The sequence below is a fragment of the Dryobates pubescens genome, chromosome 1 (assembly GCF_014839835.1).
Source record: "Dryobates pubescens isolate bDryPub1 chromosome 1, bDryPub1.pri, whole genome shotgun sequence".
Classification (NCBI taxonomy): Eukaryota; Metazoa; Chordata; class Aves; order Piciformes; family Picidae; genus Dryobates; species Dryobates pubescens.
Window position 1 is genome coordinate 58,004,738 of NC_071612.1, and position 17,484 is coordinate 58,022,221.

At 39.3% G+C, this 17,484-nt stretch overlaps 1 protein-coding gene across 2 annotated transcripts in view; it reads left to right on the top strand.

Annotated features, from left to right (window-relative positions):
• WWC2 (WW and C2 domain containing 2) overlaps positions 1 to 17,484 on the top strand; it is a 95,631-nt gene that overhangs the window by 58,130 nt on the left and 20,017 nt on the right. For both annotated transcript variants that reach the window (XM_009896356.2, XM_054166347.1), the window contains exons 9-14: positions 3,188 to 3,430; positions 8,065 to 8,154; positions 9,569 to 10,182; positions 14,000 to 14,120; positions 16,549 to 16,629; positions 16,713 to 16,799. In XM_009896356.2, coding sequence (XP_009894658.2) covers positions 3,188 to 3,430; positions 8,065 to 8,154; positions 9,569 to 10,182; positions 14,000 to 14,120; positions 16,549 to 16,629; positions 16,713 to 16,799 — 1,236 coding nt within the window. The remainder of the gene's footprint in view (positions 1 to 3,187; positions 3,431 to 8,064; positions 8,155 to 9,568; positions 10,183 to 13,999; positions 14,121 to 16,548; positions 16,630 to 16,712; positions 16,800 to 17,484) is intronic.

The window sequence follows — 17,484 nt, forward strand, 5'->3', positions numbered from 1 at the left end:
GGCAATAAAATAAAAAAATAACACTTTCCCCCAAATGACAGTTGTCCCCAAAATGCCATCTAATGTAAGTATTATTTCAAGAGTAAAGGCATAGTTTCTTGTAATGGTTTAAAGGCAGGAGGCTGAACAATCAACATCTTTTAACCTTATTTCAAATGTACAACATCCATATACAGGGTAGCAGCTACTGTTCTTGGTGGTAACAAGCATAATCCTTTATAGCCTCATTAGGGATCATCGAGCATTATTGTATAGTCAATGCATTCATCAAAGAATGCTGAGGGTATTGTGTTCCTTCACTACTGAACGTGGATGATTTTGGCTCAGAATCAACATGTACACAATATTAATTGTCAGATGGTGGTTTAGATACAGATAGATGGCATTTTTTTCTCGAGCATAATGGATACAAAACCAGATCATCCTCTGTTTTGATTGTATCTTGTTACTAGGATGTCCTGGCTTTGTGTTTTATCTTCCCTTTGTAGGAACAAAAAAAAATAAATTCCTGAACTAAGGGATTCCCCCTAAAAAAAGAAAAGGTGGTGGTGGTGGGAGAAGCAGGGAGAGAAAACCAAACAGTACAGTGTTCAGAGTATGGAGTATTGCAGCACAGGATCTTACTTTCTCACAAATTGGTCGGCCAAGAATGTGGGTTGAAATTCTAGTAGTTCATTTGCATAACTAAATATTTGTTCTATATAATGTTAGTGTCTTTCAAGGTCTAATTATCTTCTTTCACATGGTATCTTTATTCTGTTTTGTCTGAAAAGTGCCCAGTAATGAATATTCTTTTCAGCTTTAAATAAGACAGTCATGTGCCTTGAAGAGACCATTAAAGTCTTTAAAGTGTTTGCACGTACTGGTTTTATCAGTGACTGCAGGGTGAACTTAACAAAGTGTACATGTCTTGCAATAATGAAGATAAATACCAGTTTGCACATAAAATGCAGTACCCAATTACATTCCTGATAATTATTATGGCCGTTGTAATCATCACTGTAATTTAATAAGTATTGACTGGCTTTTCTGAAATATTAAATGTGCAAATTCTCGGTTGTTTTGTGCTAAAATAATGAAGAGAAAGAGATGGTCTTGTAAGTGAACTTTTGCTACTTAGAAATTATCAGGTAATTTTGTATGTTGCCTATTTTATGTTGCTTAGCTGGCAGAACAGCATGGAATGCTGACATTAACTATGCTAAATTCGGTTGCAGTTGTTATTCAGAATGATATAATATAGCATGCTGACCATCCTAGCCAGATGTAGTGAAGATGTGGCTAATATTCTTTGTTAACCTGTTGAGCAAGGACTTCAAGAGTGAGACATGAGACCAGTTCAGTTTTCATATCCATGTAGTCCTTTACCTATCTGATGAGGCAGCTGGAAAGAATGTCGGTTATGGAAACAGAGTTGTCTATAGCAGGGAGACCAAAAGAACTGCTTGGAGGCCACCATCCTATAAACCATCGAATAGCTGTCAGTAGGAGCTGCTTTCAGAACAAGATTAGCTAGAACCAGTGACCTGGAGATGACAGTCTTAACGTTTCATTATCTCTCTGAAATTAGTTGTTTGTTTTCCCTGTGAGTACTGCTCCCCTAAAGGACTGTTGAATATAAATGACATAGATTGAAATGCTTCATTTCATTCTGTCTCTCTGTTTGGTTATGGCAGCGCTGCTGATAGTATTTGTTTATTTTACATTGTTTTTCTGTGAAAATACCATGTCACACTTACTTTTGCAGGGGGTTGGTGGCATTATGGGTTCTGTTCTTTTTTTTTTTTTTGGAAGCTGTTGTTTATTCATTGAGGTGCAGATGAGAATAAAATGTTACCTATGGAAGAAGAAAGGAGGTGGTTCCTCTTAAGTTTCTAGTATATGCAATGGGATAGTTAGAGTCAACATTAACTGTTCTTATCTTTGACCATAAATAAATGCCTTGATGTGCTGTAAAATTAACACTGAAGATGCAAAATCACAGAAAAGAAACTGGAAAGAAGAAAGACATTTTGCCAGGAATCTGTCAGAACTACAGCAAGATTACACACACCAAGTTATCTGTGTATTAATGAAGTATGGCATGGGTCATCACCTTGGGGATGGCCTGGTAGCACTGGAGTTGCACAAACTTCTATCAGTTATTGAGCTGACTTAGGTTTCATGACAGTCATGAATAAATAAAAAGTAGCAGCTCAGTTCCTCTTGCCCTAGATTGTATAGGAGCATCTTTCTATTTTGTCTTCTCCTTTCTCTGCCTTTTTCCTAGCCTCCAAGAAGAGGGTGCAGAAGGCTGGGAGCTGTTGCATAGTTCAAAACATCCATATCTTTAGCTATGCAGCTGGTTCAGATGTAGATACAGCTGAAATTTATCATATTATTAGATATGTAGCACTCCTGGCTTTCCCAGTGGGCAAGGAATCTTTACTGCAAGACCTGCACTTCTTAAGTTATGCTGCTAAGCCTATAGATGGGGTGACTATGGACACTGTATGCTGGAAATAACCTGTCTTGATCAGGACAGAGCTGTAGTACAATAATAAAGTAGGGAAGTTTCTGCTTCCATTATACATGTGCAGTATGTATGGATAACCAGGTCTGGGGTGTCTTATCTCTACAATTGGACATCTGCAATTGGAACGGCAGTTGCACAAACACAAACTCCTGAGTTAATCTCTTTTAGGTAGCTGCTGTCTTACCACCTTTTTTTTTTAATCTCACAGAAGGACAATGTTTTGCCTTTTAAGAATTGCATACATGCACACTGCTGAAGTGTGCACCTTGCTATGGTTTGTGTTCTTTCACATGGGCCTTGCTCTTTCTGAGGAGCAGTCAGCCTCCAACAGCTTAGGAGAAACCCATTATACTCCTCAATGAGTAAAGCATAGTCCGACTGTGTTGCCAGATTGCTTTCAATTAAGCTTTTATTAATGTAAATTCTACTTCAGCTTGGCATTGGAACATGCATGCAAGTTTAATGCATGTCCATATTGCTGTTAGCCTGGATAGGTGGCTTGCTTTTTTGCTGCAGCCTGCATTTTTGTGAAGAACAGCTAATTGAAAGTATGGCTTTGAATAGAAAATGTTGTTATATCCTAATATCTTTCAAAATATGATATTACTTCTCTCTTTCCTGGGATTTGTGTGCTGTATTGGGCTCAGACAAATCTGCTGTGTTTTATTTTAGCATGGCTAACTTGAAGATTGAACTTTCTAAGCTAGATAGTGAAGCCTGGCCTGGGGCACTGGACGTGGAAAAGGAAAAACTAATGTTAATCAATGAGAAAGAAGAGCTTTTAAAGGAACTGCAGTTTATTACACCATGCAAACGTACTCAAGATGAGCTGGAGCAGCTAGAAGCAGAAAGGAAGAGGCTTGAAGAAGAGCTACTCTCTGTGAAAAACACACCCAGTCAAGCACTTGCTGAAAGGTAAGGGGTTGTCTTCCGCTAACACTATATGCTGGTTTCTGCAATCTAACCTTTGTACTCATTACAGACCCTGAACTATGCTTATGAACTATGCTTTGATGGGCTGTTTTCCTTCAGTAACTGTTCTGTGTAGATCTTAATTAAATTTGTTATTAGCAACTGGGCAGAAACACAAAGAAGTCTTCTGTACTGCAAGAGAATGTGAACACCCTGTATGTGCTCTGCAGTATCAGTTGCTCTGCATTTGTTACCAGCATGAAAATACCTGTGACAGATGTTAAATAACTGAGGAATGTCAACATACCAGCAGGAGGGCAATACATCATTTACTCGTTTCTGATAATAGCTGTAAACTATTTGAACTCAGGTTACAAAGATTATCTTGATTGTTGCAGCATCTGAAGCCTTTCTTTGTGAGCTTTATTACATGCAAAAATGCAACCAAGAGGGGAACAGAAAAAGTTTGAGAAAATCAAAGGTGACTGTCACAAATGGACTTTTCATCAACTACAAGTGGGAGTAAATTTATAGGCACCTCCAGCACATAAATAAGAAGCAGTAAACACAAAATGTCATTGTATAGCATGCCTTATTGAAGTAATACAATCAGCTTTGTAAGCCTTCCCTGCTTCCCTCTGCTGGGAAACGCCTACTCTTGCTCCATTTTACTGAATGGTGAAATCCCTGCTGCTGGCATTATAAGCTAGGTCCTGAATTGTAGCTGAGTAGTGAGCAAACTTTTTGTTTACAATGTATGTGTGCATTAGGTATGATTTTAAAACACATTTGTACACTTCATAACAGTTTAAACTGCATTATACTATTTATTCTCACATGGTTTAGAAGGAGCATTATAGAATAGAATAGAATAAACCAGGTTGGAAGAGATCTTTGAGATCGTGTCCAACCTATCATCCAACACCACCTAATCAACTAAACCATGCAACCAAGCACCCTATCAAGTCTCCTTCTAAACACCTCCAATGATGGTGACTCCACCACCTCCCCGGGCAGCACATTCCACTGGCCAATCAATCTCTCTGTGTAGAATTTCTTCCTAACCTCCAGCCTAAACCTCCTCTGGTGCAGCTTGAGACTGTGTCCTCTTGTTCTGGTGCTGGTTGCCTGAGAGAAGAGACCAACCTCTGCCTGTCTACAACCTCCCTTCAGGTAGTTACAGAGAGCAATAAGGTCTCCCCTGAGCCTCCTCCTCTCCAGGCTAAGTATGTCCTACTGGAACTATGTTTTTGTGTTGGTATCTAAAATACCATGGATCTGTTGCCATTTTTTTTTTTACGTCATTAAATGATGAAGAGTAAGGGGTCAATTACAAAACCACTTTGGCAAATAAGTAATTTTAACCAAAGATTTTGGTAAGATGCTCTTACAAGTAATAGCTAAACCTTGACTTATACCATAAATAGCTATTTTCTTAGTCTTGTGTTTTGCATTTGCTTGGTCAGTGCCAAAGAAAATTCTGTAGCTGCCTATTTTCCTATACATGTCAGATGCCAGATTTGGAGTACCGAGGGCAAGTAAAACTGTCTCATGAAATGGCAGATTTTTTTCAGTGGGTTACTAGAGTTGTTAGAATGTTAGAGCATTCTTTTTCTCCTTTTGATTTTTGTTCCTAAAACTGTGGAATATTTTTCTGAATTTGCTGCAAGATTTAATGTCATGCACTGCAGGTTGAGGTAGCATTTGTGGTGGCTTCTGGTTTGCTTTTCGCTATTCCAGTAAATCTCCATTTAATTTCTACCAGCAATTCTTTATATTAAGACTCTCCCTTAATGACTTCAGAGCACATCAATTCTTTCACACCAGGCTATTTTGAGGATTAATTCTGGTGTGTCTGCTTCATTTTATAGAAGGATTCACACAGTGAAACTTTTCCTGAAATGTTAGTTTGGGAAAAGGATGCATTTAATTGTATCAGATCAATCATCAACATTTTGTTTCTTGGAGCTGGAGATTTTTTTCTCTCTGGTATCAGAGAAGGAGCCACACCATGTTTGAAGTGCTGCACTGTTGCTGAATTACTCTTTTCTTTCATGAAATTTCATGAATGCCTTAGGTTTTCAGTGTTTTCACAGGTACTGATAATGAAGCAACAGTGTAAAAAGCTAGGGATGGTGTCAGGAGTTTGTGACAAGGATCTTTTTGTTTGGTTTTGTTTGTTTGTTTCTTGTTTGGGTTTTTTGTAGCTTTTTTTCTAAAGCAGGAAGAAATAGAAGACTTCCTCTGACTTAAAAACATCATAGCATAGCCCAGGGTTATTTTGGAGTAGGATCCAGAAATTGCCACTAGTATATGTACTCAAAATCAATTTACAGAAGGAGGGTGTAAATCATAACATATCAACTTCAAAAAGTAGAGACAGGACATACTCTGTTCTAAGAAGCCTTCCAGCAACAATATAGAAATCACTGCATTGTGAAACTGGTGAGAACTATTTGCTACTGTGTTCATGTCAGGGAGATTCCGCTACTGCTATAGTTCTTGGCAAAATCTTCTAAATAATCACAGGCATTTAAACTGAGGCATGATTTAGCTATGTGATTGTGGTGTTGGCCTGCGAAATGCCCCTGCTCTTACTCCTGTCATAGACAAGTATGTCCACCTAAGTTTGTATTCAAAGGTAAGGTGCATGCACTATAACTTTTTAATGTGCATTTTTAGGATTCTGTAGCCCACTCAGCAATGTTACAATTTAAGATCAAAACTGGAGAAAGATTTCTCACTGTTGAGAAACTGAGTGACTCAAATCACTCCTGCAATTAATAATAGGTTAATTTAGACAGAAGCGGTGCAGAAATGAGAGATTGATAGGCCCATGCCAAAACCACACCAACAAGCAAACCTTTTAGTTTAGTAGCACAAATTCAGTGGAACCAACTATAGGTATGTATTTTGAAGGCTCCATTCAGAGAGGTTCTTAAGCTTTTTGTTATCGTTGTAGCCTTTTCCCTTTAGTGGCTGCATACATGCAGCAATTCTTGTGCCTGTTCCTTGAAGATAAACTGATAGGCCACTATTGAAAAGCCACAAAAAGAGCTAGCGAAGAGCACTCTTGCTTGGGAAAAGCAGCACAGATTAAGCTTTAAAAGATGACAGAAGGCATTGCTAACAGTGAAATGATAGGAAGGAGTTTCTGATACCATAGCGGAGCATAATTTGTGGTTTGGAAACCAGAGTACATTTTGGTGAGCAAAGACTGGAATACCGTGTATGCTTTTAACAGCCTTAGCAGGTATTGGCAGATGAACATGTTACTGTGGTGTAAGAGCGCATGCAATGCAGGCACTGGAGTGGAAGTTCACACCCTGGCTGACCTCAGGGTAACTTATTCACCTTCGCATAACCCAGTTTTGCTCCCTCAATAAGCATGGGTGTAAGCAAGTGCTTTTCATGCTTTGCTGAATTGAGGACTTAATGTCTTTTTACTGGTATCTGACACTGCAAGAGAGTGAATTCTGGAAACTCCTGAGTATTTCATTCAGTTTGCATAAGAAAGCAATGGTTGATTTTGGGGTTTTGTTGTTTGAAGTGTTTTCTGCGTTTGAATTTTAATTTATGCAACCTTGAGATGCCAGAAAGGCCAAAGGAATGGTTTCTGAACACAAGCATCATTTTCTTTTTTTCATTTTGTTTTTTGTTGTTGTTGAGGAGGGGATGCAGTTTCTTGTTTCTCAGATTAGCATCTTGAGAATTTGAGACTAATTCACGACGACAGGAGGATTTTAGCTGAATCCACTGAGGGAAGGCAATTTTGTTGTGTTGTAAATAGAGTAATAAAAAGGAATTATAAAAGGGGAAAAATCATTGTTAACATAATGAATCTCTTTTTTTGCTAGGAGCCAGCCAAAAGGAATGGGAGAGGTCCACTATTTGTAGGTTTAGAGCTATGATGGATAATGGTGCAGAAGGCAGGAAATCCTGCTTTTTTCATAGAATGAGAATGAGCATTACAATGCTGTGCAGCTCTGAGCTCATGACAAAGGTGTTGGGATGTAGAAATCTTTACCAAGAACTGCTAAATATGGTCCTGTATCTCAGAACCTTGTGCTTGAATGCTGCTTCAATTTACTGTGCTTTGTTCTCTGTATGAAGACTGAAATAAAAGGAAGAGCTTTAATTTTAGGCTTCCTGTGGTACTACCTGAAGTTCTTGCATTATCAGGACTAGTACCAACATTAGTGTTCTTTTGTGTTTGGTTGTTTTTCTGTTGTGTCCCCCCGCCAAAATTATATTAAGTGAGGAGCCAGTCTACAGCATGGCTTTTAAAAACTCTGTTAGTGCAGATCATCTTTTCCTGAAGTTTCAGCTACTTTCCCAGTGATCTGTTACTCTTTTATTGGGTGCATGTTCCCCTTGGTACAGCATGAATGGACCAACATTCTGTGTGTTCATGCTCTCAGCAGGCCTATTACAGTGCTTAGTGAAGCAGGGGAAGTCACTCTGCTTACTGCTTAGGGTTTTAGACTGAGAGCTAACAGTCTCTTGTATTGGGGTAGTTGGCAACTAGATGAAAACAGGAGGGATCTTCACTTTGTTTCTGTTTCAGCTACAAAATATTTTAGCCTCCAAATTACTTTGTAATGCTTTCCTATGCTTATGTGTACCTTGCTTTCCAGATTGAAATTGGAGGAGAGAAGAAAGGAGTTGGTACAGAAACTTGAAGAAACTACCAAGTTAACTACTTATTTACATTCACAGCTTAGGAGGTAAGACTGTACTGCATAATGTGAAATCTGTTTTCAGCAACAAACCAGTGGACCTGGATGTCTCAACCAGTTGCTTCTGGTTTTATTCTTCAACACTTGACTTAGCTTTCTGTAGATAGAAATGTATCTTCTGTAGGATTTTTTTTTCTTGCAGCTATTCATTCAAAATCTGACTGTGGATTTATAAAATTCATAGTAGTAACAAAAAGTAATTTGCTACAGCAGCTGTGAACTCAAGCTCGTTGCTCTGATGGGAATTCTAATATTTAATGACGTGTAACTGGTCCTAGGGAGGAGTTTATCTCGTTTCTGTTAACCTTGGGCTACCAAACCACGTGTCCATTATATTGAGAAAATATTGAATTTTCTTACACATCCCAGTGGGATACACTAGTTGGACACTGCAATAACGTTTACCTGTGTTTTTGGACATCACAGTTGGGACTTTAAGACAAATAATGTTTTGTATGCATTCTATAAAGGTCCTCTCCCAATAAGCCATACCTTCCTATTCCTGAAATCTAGGCTTAGCTATTTGAAACATCTTGGCCACGTCCCAGGAATTGCATCTTGACTGATGATTAGTTAAAGTCTTTTAAATCATTCTTTAAAGTATTTTGTGTTCACGTTTGTTTGGACTGTGGGGATTCTCTCTGTTCTGCTAAGAGCAATTTTCTAGCCCAGTTCAAAATTTTTCAAGTTGATAGCTCTGTTATTGTTCAGTAAACATCTTGTAAGTGTTTACAAGGAGCTGCCTCAAATTGCTTTTTTCTGATTTTCCTTTTTTCCCCAGTGTAGTCCTTCTGAGCCAAGGCAGCAACACTCAGGTTCTCTGGCCTGGCAGTGCTCCTCCTTACCTTCTATTATTAGCAGGCGAAGATTGTATGTTATGGCCTTTGTCATGCTTATGTAGTTGGATTCGCTATGCATGTAGTGTGTGTTGTCTTACAGATGTGAAGCAGTTCTGCTCTAAGTTTTCTGTTTGTAGCTGCCACCTTTCCCAGGCACTTGGGGGCAGGCAGCGTAAATTGTTGTGGTGGCAGCACTGTTCTGCCATAACCTCCTTTCCTGTCACATTAACCCCCACAAGTGCCCACATCAGAGTGGAGCATGTCTTTAAAGGGAATATAGCAGCTGAGAGGGTCTTGCAGCTGCTAGACCAGTTTTTCAAATCTGAAACCTTCTGCAGAAGGGGCTCTGGCAGCAGACAGTAAGCTGGGATAAGTTGCCCTGATAGTGTGCAAGTGTGCGCACCCACCTCAGCCAAGTATGGATGCTTAAAAAGCATAATAATGCCCCAAGCAGCATACATTTGTAAATTGTTGTAGCGCAGCTCAATCTTGCCTCTCCTCCTACCATTTTGTGCTGGTTTAGTTTAGTAATGCCAGTTTGTGTGTCTGTGCTTTCTTTGCAGCCTCTCAGCTAGTACCTTATCTGTGTCTTCAGGGAGCAGTTTGGGATCTCTGGCATCCAGCCGGGGGTCTCTGAACACGTCGAGCAGAGGGTCACTAAACTCGCTCAGCTCTATGGATCTCTACTATAATCAAGGCGATCAAGTAACAGATTTGGACTATCAGTACAAGCTTGACTTCATATTGCAAGAAAAAAGTGGTTACATTCCTTCAGGACCAATCACTACTATTCATGAAAATGAAGTGGTTGGTTCCCAGGGGAGACTGGGTTATAGTGACTCTCCTTCAGCTGCAGACCATCCCAAATTGTCTGAACCTCCCAAATCTGTGACTTCACTGTCATCCAGATCTTCACTGTCCTCCTTGTCCCCCCCAGGCTCCCCTTTGGTTTTAGAAGCTGCCCTTTCTGTGTCAGCTCAAAATTCCCCTCTGCATCACCTCGCTACAGACTTTGAAGACTGTGACCTTTCAGGGGATTTTGCAGGCATTAGTCTCTGTGAGAACCAAATATTATTGGACTCTGAAGCCAGAGCAGGATCTCGGATTCCTACAGATGCTAAAGATCTTAATGAAGGCATTAGGCAGCCTCTGCCTTCTCTGCATGAAGGAAGCTCAGGTATTAAAGAATCTAATGTCAAATGTTATATGTAACATGAAATTTTTGAACTAACAGCTGGCTCTTGAATGGGGAAATACCTCATGTAACTGAAGAGTACCGTGATCAGCACACATTTGCCAGGGGCAGTCGCTAATTTCGAGGAACCTTACATAATTTCTAGTGTTGGTTGCAGAGAGATACGATCGCCCTGATTCCACCTACTTATTTCAATAGCTGTCTCAGAAGGAAAGTTCATGTATTACAGAATCACAGAATCAACCAGGTTGGAAAAGAGCACAGAGATCATCAAGTCCAACCTATTACCTAACACCTCATGACAACTAAACTGTGGCTTCAAGTGCCACATCCAATCCTTTTTTTGAACACCTCCAGGGACCTCCACCACCTCCCCAGGCAGCCCATTCCACGGGCCAGTTACTCTTTCTGTGAAGAACTTTCTCCTCACCTCGAGCTTGAACTTCCCCTGGCACAGCTTGAGACTGTGTCCTCTTGTTCTGGTGCTGGTTGCCTGGGAGAAGAGACCAACCCCCACCTGTCTACAACCTCCTTTCAGGAAGCTGTAGAGAGCAATAAGGTCTCCCCTGAGCCTCCTCTTCTCCAGGCTAAACAACCCCAGCAGGCTGTCATGAAGGAAAACAAAGAATAGAAAAACCTGAAGATGGATCTTGAAGACATGGAGGATGTATGGTGTTCCTAGGTATTATCAGGATGTATGGGGATAGAGTAAAAACACCCTCTGCTGGGTTTTGGTAACTTGATAGTTTTTCTCACTGGAGAGAAAGTTACAGACTGACACCCTCAGTAAAAGATTTCTGGACTTGAAGTTAGAATTGTAAGGAGTGTGTGCATATCTAGTTATGTGAACCTGCTGTCACAAAAGATCTGCAGTTCATTTTTTTCAATGTGAATTGAGAAAGACAAGTGACCACATGCCATGTAAGTTAGTGAGACTCTGCATTTCATAGCTTTTAGCTTTTTATCTCGGTTAAAAGAGAGCACCTAAGCGAGTCTGGGCTCCCTGTGCAGTATGTGGGTAACTTCTGAAAGGATGAGTCATCTCATTCTGAAACAAGACTTCCTTTTAGTAGAGAAGGGATGAATGATCCTTTGAGTTATCGAGATATCTTTGGTAACTAGTTAAATGTAACTTTGAGATGGATGAATTAGGTGTAGTGAATTCCACTTTCAGACTGCAGTAAAAGCCATGCAACATACTTGGTTGTTTTGTCAAAGCTTTTGTCAGTCAGGACTTCAAAAATCCCAGCTGGCACTGACTTTGCTGCCTTTTGTTAGGGTTGACAGTATATTGTGCTTTCTCTGCACATTTATTGACTTTCTAGTGTCATTCTGTGTCATTGTTTCTAAGTTATGTTGCAAACCATTCCTGTGTTTGTTATGCCGTGGTTCTGTTTTCCCAAGGAAGAATTGAGGGAGCCTGATTTCCTCCTGTGCAGAGCACTGAGGTGCTGATCAGCACCTAGCATTCTCAGCTCCAAATTCTGAGCCTCACTTGGTAGTGAGGTGGCTTACTGAGGAGTTTGAGTGTCTCAGAATGAATACAGCCTAGCTCTAGAGAGTGCATTGTCCTCCAGATTTGTTGCCAGGTTTGAACCCTTCTGTCTGGTATTTGAGAGGGGTTTTTTGCTGGTACCTGGACATATTGATACAGCCACATTTTTTGAGAAATTTGCCTTGTTTGTATACATGTGTGTGTGTGTAGAAAAGAATTTGTGTAATGTGTTAATTAGAATATCTTACTAGAGTACTGCAGTAATTGCAGTATTGATCAGAGCGATGTGATGACAGGAGAAATGTATGGTATCCATAGTACAAGCTGGGAGTGCCCCCTCTGTTCAACTATGTAGAAATGAAAAAAGAAATTAACTGATGTCCTAATGGTCTGAACCTGTGAAATGCAAAGTGGGAAAACATGGAAGAGGATTTAGAACAGAGGGGGTCATCTTGTCCTTTGTCTTTTCAGTATAGTGAAACACAGTAGTTACTTTGCTTTAGAGCCATATTATGAAAGCAGGAACATGTAATTCATTTTCTTGCCCATATTTCAGCAGCATATACTTTCCAAATTAACAACAAGTTTTGGTCTGTCTGGTTTTGCAATCTGGCTGCAACTCACCTATTCTGAATTTGAGGTGGTTTAGAAATTGGGAATACATGGGGCTGTGAAGAATCAGAATGATTTTTTATTATTTACTACTTAGTTTGTTATTTTGAAAGGCATCATGTGGTTGTCTAACCTTCTGGAGCTTTTTTTGAGGACTTGTTGTGCTGGGTAGTGTTGGGGTGTCTTTTAAGCCTATAGGTAGTTGTGAATGTAAAATACAAACTCCTATTGTGGTTCTTCATATTGGGATTTCCCCATGTAGGGTCATACATATGATAGAAATTATCTTAGAGTCTGCATTGAGACTGCCAAACCAAGCACTCAGGTTTTGAAAAGTTGGGTAACAAATTGTGTCAGTATCTCTAGTTTTAAGAGTAAAATGGGTCTCATGGTGAGAGCTCCAGTACATTAGTGGTGAAACATTGACCTGGGGTTGGTTCAGTGCTTCTACTCAAATTTCATTGGTGTAACTAGTGCAATGCTAAATGGGAAGGTTTTGAACAAACTCAGACAGAGGCACACTTTCAGCCCACCCACTGAAGTTCTGCAAGACTACAAATACAAGTACTGCTGAATCTAAACTTGGAGGTCAGCAAACATACCTGAAGACAGCAGAGCTAGTATTTTCATGTGATAATCAGCATTGACTCTTTAGATGCAGCGCTTGCCTGCTGCTCTATCCCTGACTTTTCTGTACAGGTGAACCATACAGATATTTGCTCCTCTGCACATGTGCCTGGTGTCAGAAACCAAGCTGGAATATCGTGTAGTTCTTCCACAGTCAGTCTCTGTCATTGTCAAAGTCAGTTCAGGCTGCTGTGGAAATTCCTACGGGTAATCAATAAATCATGTCATCACCTTCACCCCTCACAGGGTTGGGGGGAAGGGAAAGAGCACTTCATCATCAAGGAAAAAGCATTCTTATTGCCATAAATAAAAGCACAAATGCAGCAATCAATCATCTAATCTGAAGCCTTACATTTTAAACATCTTAACAAGATGTAAAGTCATGATTCAGATGAGGATGATAACGCATACCAATACCCTCACCCCTTGGCAGATAAAAGTACTGCTAGGCCTCAACTTGCTATGCTGCAGAACATGGCTTTCTGTGAATGCTGCTGCTTCACCGCATGACACAAGCATATGAATGTGAGCTGAGATTAAAGCTAAGTAGTAGTTGATAGAAAAGAAACTGTATCATAAAAAGTTTTTGATGATAGTAAACCGGAGGGGATTTTCTAGCAGTTATATCACTGGGGAGAGGGTGTCTGTCTGACTTCTGAATATTTAATAAACAGTAGGCGAGCACTTTGCCTGTAGCTGAAGTGTTACTACAGTGCAGAATGTGAACATGGCAAATACAGGTTTAAAGATTAGGATAATGAGGGTTAATAATGAAGATAATGAAGGATAATAACTAGCTTAACAGATACAGGTGATGACAGGAGCCTGCATCCCTGGAAAGGAATAATAGTTGTACGTTTTCAAGTTCATCAGTTTGGTTTCTATCCTCAGCCAGAAAATGTGATAACAGCAGTACAGTCTCAGAATGTTTAATGATGTGGAACAAAGCTACTCTGTGATACTCAGTTAAGGGTCACTGCTTTCAACTTGACAACATTCTAAGCTATGTGCTTCTCTTTTTCTGACTATTCATCTCTTGGACTAATTTTAGCTTTCTTTTTGTAGATGTTGACTTGCCAAGAAGAACGGCTGGTCACCTGCTTCAGAAGAAAGCTTGTGTATCTGCTGCTGTGTCTGATGAGTCTGTAGCTGGAGACAGTGGTGTATATGAAGCTTCTGTGAAACAGTATGTTTGAGAAATAATGCAGATCTTTCCCCTACCACCAAAAACTGAAATCTATTTAAGTGATGTTGGGATTTTATAAGTAGTTCATTGGTCTTGCCTTTTTAATAAAACTTGCAAACTTTCATATTGAAAGGAAGGCACATTTGCCAAACGACAAAGTTTGAGGATTATCTTCTTTTTAAGGTAGTAAATTTGTATAACTTGGTTGAACAGCATTAATGTGCTACTTTCTAATGGTGGAGTTTTTTTTCTTGCTAGAATTGTTTCTAAAAAGCTGGGTGTAAGTTGTACAGGTTCTTCCATGTCGTTGTGTTCACTCAACTTGCTAGTGCTTGTTTTGTTTAGATGCAATCTTAAGGTTGCATATTATTTTGCTTGAATAGTTTTTGCAAAGAGGAGGATATAGGAAAGATAAGAAAATCCCTAGTTGTAATGCTGGTATAAAACCAATCCAGGTTAGGGTTTAACCTTGATGCTTCACTGTGGTGAACATGATGCAAAAAAAATCTATTTGCTATTGTTGGTTTTTTGATGAGATAACTTTTACAGGATTCTTCATGTGAGTTTGTCTTGTATTACCTGTTTTCTGGTAGTGACAACACTGAACTTTAGACTGCATAACAGAAGACTGTTGTAAACTGTGAGAGAAAATAAAATCTTTATTTTTCACACCTCCGTTTTGGCAAGTTGTTGACATTAAGTTTTGGGTTTTTTTAATGTTTGAATATTCAGAAAGATATTTTAGCAAAACAGTTGCCTTCAGATGCTAGGCTAAATGCTTTTCTTTTAGGACAGGTAAAGGTTCATTACAGTATCATAAATGGCTTTTGCTGGCCTCTGATAAAATTCCTTGTCAAGTGTTTCATAAATTAAAAGGTAATAAAATACATGAGACCAAAGAAAACGGTGTGAATACAAACGGGATTTCTCCTGAAGAAATCGCCTCCTGCCCGTTCAATCTCACTTTAGGTCGTGGATCCGTATTTCACCCTCCGCTCTGATTCTCATGGTATTAGTTTGCTCTATGTCTTCATTTAGACCTAATGCAACTTCTTAGGCTGAAATAAATGCTCGTCTATTAAAAACTCAGCCTTCACTTGACTGAGTGGCTGCAACTGTGTATTTTTGGTTCAATTACCATTCTTGTCTTTCCATTTTGTTTCGATTCTGAGCCACTGTAATCAAAACTTAGTCTGCTTTAGTTGCAAGTCCAGTAGATAGAAATGAACAGATGTTGGACCAAAAGCTGCAGATGTTCTGTGGAGCAACTCCTTAGCTGTTCTTTCTCCAGTGCTGTGAGTGATGGGATAGGTGGAATACAGAACAATCCCTGTTACCTTCCTGTCATTACTCAGGAAAAAGGACAGGCGAGAGCTGCATCCCCTAAGCCTGTATTCAGAAGGAAACTACTGCCATTTGTGCAAGCTAAGATTTACAGACTCCAGTTATTCCATGAGGGCTCCAGGTGTGGATACTCTTCATTATTACTGAGTAGGAAGTAGTGAAGAGGTAATGAGTGCCTCTGTGAGAGTTGCTTATGTTTAGTAGAAGTGCCTTCATGAGCACTGTGCATGGAATGTCTTAGAGTTCAGCGATTTCTGCTGTATAAATCAATCCTTTGTATGGAGTAATTTAAGGCAGGGAAGGAAATAAATACACTTTATCAAATGAGCCATTAGCCAGGAAATGAATAGTAAAAAGGAAACCTCTAAAAGGAGTCTTAAAATAGTGCTGTCATGTCTTTGGAATGTCTGTGTCATTCTCCACATTTCCTATCTTAACATTTTCCACCTTGATCTTGCTTATTGATCCCAACAGTCTAGTTTTAAAAATCAATGAAACATATTAATACCACATCCTCACTCCAGTCTTCCAGAAAATGACTGGAAATTATGCCATATAGATTCTGTGTAATTCTGTTCAACACCCAGTCTTCAGGTGCAAGAATTTTGTTCCTTCAATGCTTCTGAAAATTGAGGAAATATGCTTCTTGTTTGCACAGAAATCTCTTTATTTTACAGAGCTCCTGCTTCTCAAATATTCTCCAAAGCAGTATTTCGTATCCACTTCTCTTGTGGTCTGACATCTATTGCAAATTTTAATTTACAATATTATGTTTGGAGGGATAAAGAAATACTAAGAATGTGTAGGAAAATGTCATGAGTCTTCCTCTTGCCTGTTAGTCTGCCAGCAATCAGCCTGAAGCCTTTCTGACTCATCAGAGGAGTTGTCAAACTGTTCAAGCAGTGACTGTCTCTAAAATCAGTACTGCTACTGTGTAGGTCTGCAATTCTTGTTTGCAGTCCATGCTTTAATTAAATTAGCCTATTTAGGAGAATGTATCCATGTTCTGTGTGCACATACTTTAATCATTGATGAAAGCTAAGTATACTTTTCCTAAATGTAAGTATTTGCCTGTTTGCCCTAGACCAAATGAATCTGAGGACCTTGTATATAGTGAAGATGATGCAATGACTCCAGGGGCTGCCCAGGTACAAGTAGGACTCAGGTAAGTGACCAGCAAAGGAAATGTTGCTGTTCATACATAAATGCAAATAGTAAACTTCACTTGTGTTCTCCTTTCTTTAACAGATATGACCACAGCAGTTCAAGCTTTGTGATAATCATAGCACAGCTCAGAAATCTTCCAGCATTCTTTGTCCCCTTTGGCTCTAAAGTGTAAGTCAAACAGTCACTGAGCAGTAGTGTTGAAATATGAGAGTATAATAATAACTTCTACAAAGTCTCCAAAGGAATGGAGTGATTTGTTGCTTAACAGCACTAAAATATGTATAAACTTTGCAGACTGTAGCAGTACTTAGCTATTACGTGTTCCAGCAATGCTGCAAGAAAAAGAATTTTTCAGGAAATTGGCACGTTCCACTGAAGTGGAACAAAAAGTTGTTGGTTGATTGGTTGTTTTTTTAATGAGGCTTCTGTTTAGTGTTTTCAAACGTTCTGTACCTTTGCAAGTGCAGAGCAGCTATTCTGTAAATAGCCAAAAAGTAAAATTGCTGAAATGAATTACTTCTGTTTTAGCTCAGACCAGGACATGTAGTTAGAAAAACATTATTTTGATACATCGCTGTTCTTTAAGCTCACAGTGCTGTCTTTTTTCATTTATGTAGCATTTTAATGGAAAATAATACTAAATAATGTCTTTTAAGTGAGCTTTTAAGGGGATAATTTGATAATTGCAAGTGACCAAGGACAGCCACGTTGAAATATGCCACCTGTAACAACTGGAGCTTGGAGGTCTGTTAAGAATTAGTTGTTGTGTTGAGTTGGACCAACAGGAAAGGTCTAAAAGTAATTACAGTGGAAATGGTAGATAGGAAACATACAGAAAAGCCTTAATAAGAAA